The sequence below is a fragment of the Limulus polyphemus genome, unplaced genomic scaffold, assembly GCF_000517525.1.
Source record: "Limulus polyphemus unplaced genomic scaffold, Limulus_polyphemus-2.1.2 Scaffold877, whole genome shotgun sequence".
Taxonomy (NCBI): Eukaryota; Metazoa; Arthropoda; class Merostomata; order Xiphosura; family Limulidae; genus Limulus; species Limulus polyphemus.
In genome coordinates, this window is record NW_013666487.1 from 148,760 (window position 1) to 152,516 (window position 3,757).

Sequence of the window (3,757 nt, forward strand, 5' to 3'; positions counted from 1 at the left end):
AGTTCTAAGTTTGGCATACTTTATCAAAAAAATTATGTAACAGTGTATTAAAAATTATAATAGTGATGTGTATAAAAAATAACATTAAATAGGAATATATGCTCTTACCATGGAATAATTTTTTGGTTTTTTCAATTGAATAATGTTACTTTTAGACAACATATCCATTTATAACCTAACAAAATATATTTCACAACACATATTTCTTGTGCAGTATAGACCTATTTAAGTAAGAAATTCAAAGAAAACATTTTCCATCATATTTTGTATACAGTGTACAATTAACAGGAAAAAAGAAAAGAGTAAAAAAATAACAACAGGTAGAAGGGAAAGATTTCCAAGATTTAATTCATACACTACTGATTGCTTTATGAAATCCATTTTAGAGAAACTGTGAAGGATATGTTACTGCACCTTCATAAATACACTTGAAAAGCTATATTTGATGCTTCATAGTCTGTGGCCTTAACCAATAATATATGGACAAGTCAATCTAAAGTGTTTTGTATTACAATAACATTTCATCACCTTGACAAAGACTAGAAGTAACAGTCACATGAAATCATACAAGAATTTCCCATTGGTCAGCAAATACAAGAGGTAATGGTTCATGACAATCATCTTTAAGATGCACAAGTGATGCTTGATCTAAAAATAGTTACAAATCTGGTTTGAATTAGGTTTGACTACCAGACATGAACAACTCTTGGGTGCAGCACAAACACTAGCAGGTCACTTTAAATCTTCAGCATTGGCTACAAGAATGTGAAAGGTCTTTTGCATAACTGATGTAATTGTAGGGGATCGTTAACTAATAAAACCAAACTGTTACTGTTAAAATCCATTGGTGATAAAAGAAAGCATTATTACTTTATTAAACAGTCGCTTACTGAATATTATAAACTGCAATTGAACCGTGGTACAAGAATAAGAGGACATTGTCAGACCTATAACAGTGAAATCAGGCTTACTTTCTAATAAATGATAAGGTTGATAACAGTTGTGCATGAAGATTTATAGCTCAGAGTTTGCCAGGAAATATACAGTTTGTATGTTGAAGTTTCTGAGCTTGCTGAGAAGAGCCTATTCATGAATAACTTTGAGCCTAAAATTAAATAAAGAGTCACATAAAGAACAGTCATGAAAGAAGATAAACTTTTGTATACTTTTAAGTTAAGAGATAATTTAAAATGCAAGACCAAACAACTGAAATGGATGTGTAAATCTAACAAAGTGTGCTTTTAACATTAAAAAATAACTAGCTTAACTGTTACTAAATTATAATGTTCATCTTAGGACAAAATGATATGTCCAGTTTATTTTGCTATAAACCATCAGTTGTTTGGGACAATTTTTACAGAAAATATTATTACAAAATGGCTTATGGTTTTACTTATAACTTGATTGCTCATATTGAGTTTCAACTGAAAGTAATGGTAGTTTTACTTATTTTCACAGTCAAGAGGTCTTTTTGATTAGTAAATGTGCATATTGAAAAAATGATTAATATCAGATTATTCTTAACCATTTTTCTCTCTTTAGTACTATTCTACATTTATTTTATACTGATGAAGCTTTGTAACTTTCAGTAATCATTTTTTAGATGTTTACAGGAAATATGTTTTAGACCATGCTCACTTCATAAACACAAAAAATATCAAGACTTTAAGAAACCTATAAATGATAAGGTTAAAACTAGAGGACATTTTTTAGAGTTATAACTCTTCTTATCTGGCACTTTGCCAACTGGCTAACTCCTTAAAAAAACACAAAAAAAACCATCACACACTAAGGGCCCATCTAAGCAGTAGAAAATTATGCTCATGAGAGTCCTATTTAAGATAACTTCATTAAGTAAATAATGTAATGATGTGATAACCATGCAGGAAACTAGAGACTACCATAAAATGCTTTTTCCTCTCTTTTAAACTGTTATTTGAAATGCAGTGTTTTTGTTCTATTCTCATGATAGTTTTAGTATTCTGAATATGAAATATTTTGACATAACAGCATATGAGCAGTTTCTCTATAAAAACTTACAACAGCCAAGTTTGTCATGTTCCATATCTAGTTTTTTACTAGCATCACAAAATATGTTAAAATGTAAATCACAAATACACAATGTAAGCATCTTTTACTAATATTAACCTACCTGTTGATATAAACCCTCATATAAGGCAAAATGATTTCCAGCAACCTTAAAGAAATAAAACATCAAAAATATTAAAATCACAAAAGCACATATAACCAATTAAAGTACACAAGTGTTATACAGTACAGTGCATCAGAAAATCCAATTTATTTCTTAGTCACAAGTTTTATTAAAAATTTATATTTATATTATAAATCTTAATATCTTGTACTGTTTTTAGATTGATCAAAGCTCTAGTTGTTTTACGTTACAGTGAAATAAGTCAACTGTTCTGTTTAACTAGCATCAGAAAAAACAATTTTGTAAATCATAATTTACTACTTTACTGTGGTGATTAATTAGAGCTCTAGTTGTCTTATGTTACAGTGAAATAAGTCAACTGTTCTGTTTAACTAGCATCAGAGAAAACAATTTTGTAAATCATAATTTACTACTTTACTGTGATGATTAATTAGAGCTCTAGTTGTCTTATGTTACAGTGAAATAAGTCAACTGTTCTGTTTAACTAGCATCAGATAAAACAATTTTGTAAATCATAATTTACTACTTTACTGTGGTGATTAATTAGAGCTCTAGTTGTCTTATGTTACAGTGAAATAAGTCAACTGTTCTGTTTAACTAGCATCAGAGAAAACAATTTTGTAAATCATAATTTACTACTTTACTGTGGTGATTAATTAGAGCTCTAGTTGTCTTATGTTACAGTGAAATAAGTCAACTGTTCTGTTTAACTAGCAGCAGAGAAAACAATTTTGTAAATCATAATTTACTACTTTACTGTGGTGATTAATTAGAGCTCTAGTTGTCTTATGTTACAGTGAAATAAGTCAACTGTTCTGTTTAACTAGCATCAGATAAAACAATTTTGAAAATCATAATTTACCACTTTACTGTGGTGATTATCTGTCTATTTAACCCTTTCGCTATGGGAAGCGGCTATAGTAAACGGAAGTTTAATTATCATTTAGAGTGGAGATCAACTTTTCTCCACAGCCATCAAAAATTGTCCCTCCAAACAGTAGAAATCAATAACCCTCCATGAGCTTGAATCAACCACTAGACACCGTGTGTTGATATCTGCGAGCATGAGTGGGAAACATAAGTATAAACAATTCCTCAGCTGGGGCCTCAGCCAACAGATAATGCTAGGCACCCGTGCACAGAGATATCAGCTGATTGTTATACTTTCTTTGTGTTTTTAATATAATTTAGGTAAGTTAGCGATGCCATAACATTAAGATCTGCAATGTAAGTGTCTTATATATCATAATACAGTGAAAAATGCTGTTACTTTATGATGTTTTTTATGGAGAAATGACATTGATTGGGGACTGACTGTGAAATCTAATTATGCAGTGAAAGGGTTAAAAACATGATTACATGTCATGTCTAGAGAACTGAAACTTGTGCAAAATGTCTGATAAACTGTTTTAAATATTAACAGGTAATAAGATCAATATTACCTTAATCAACTTAGGTCTACTAACATGATAAGCTTGATTTAATCCCACTTAAACCTCAAAATTAACTTTTAACATGAGCTAAAAATAGCCTCAGTGACAAGTAATTAAGGGTAAATAAATGTTAACTGGGGGGGGGGGGGGG

General features: G+C 30.1%; 1 protein-coding gene across 7 annotated transcripts in view; it reads right to left on the bottom strand.

Annotated features, from left to right (window-relative positions):
• The window catches only part of LOC106461000 (epidermal growth factor receptor substrate 15-like 1), an 86,275-nt gene that overhangs the window by 74,862 nt on the left and 7,656 nt on the right, over nucleotides 1-3,757 (bottom strand). For 5 of the 7 annotated variants that reach the window (XM_022387798.1, XM_022387799.1, XM_022387800.1 and 2 more), the window contains exon 2: nucleotides 2,153-2,197. In XM_022387798.1, coding sequence (XP_022243506.1) covers nucleotides 2,153-2,197 — 45 coding nt within the window. Of the gene's footprint in view, nucleotides 1-971; nucleotides 1,106-2,152; nucleotides 2,198-3,757 lie in introns of all 7 variants that reach the window. The other 2 variants (XM_022387803.1, XM_022387802.1) reach the window with 1 other exon arrangement.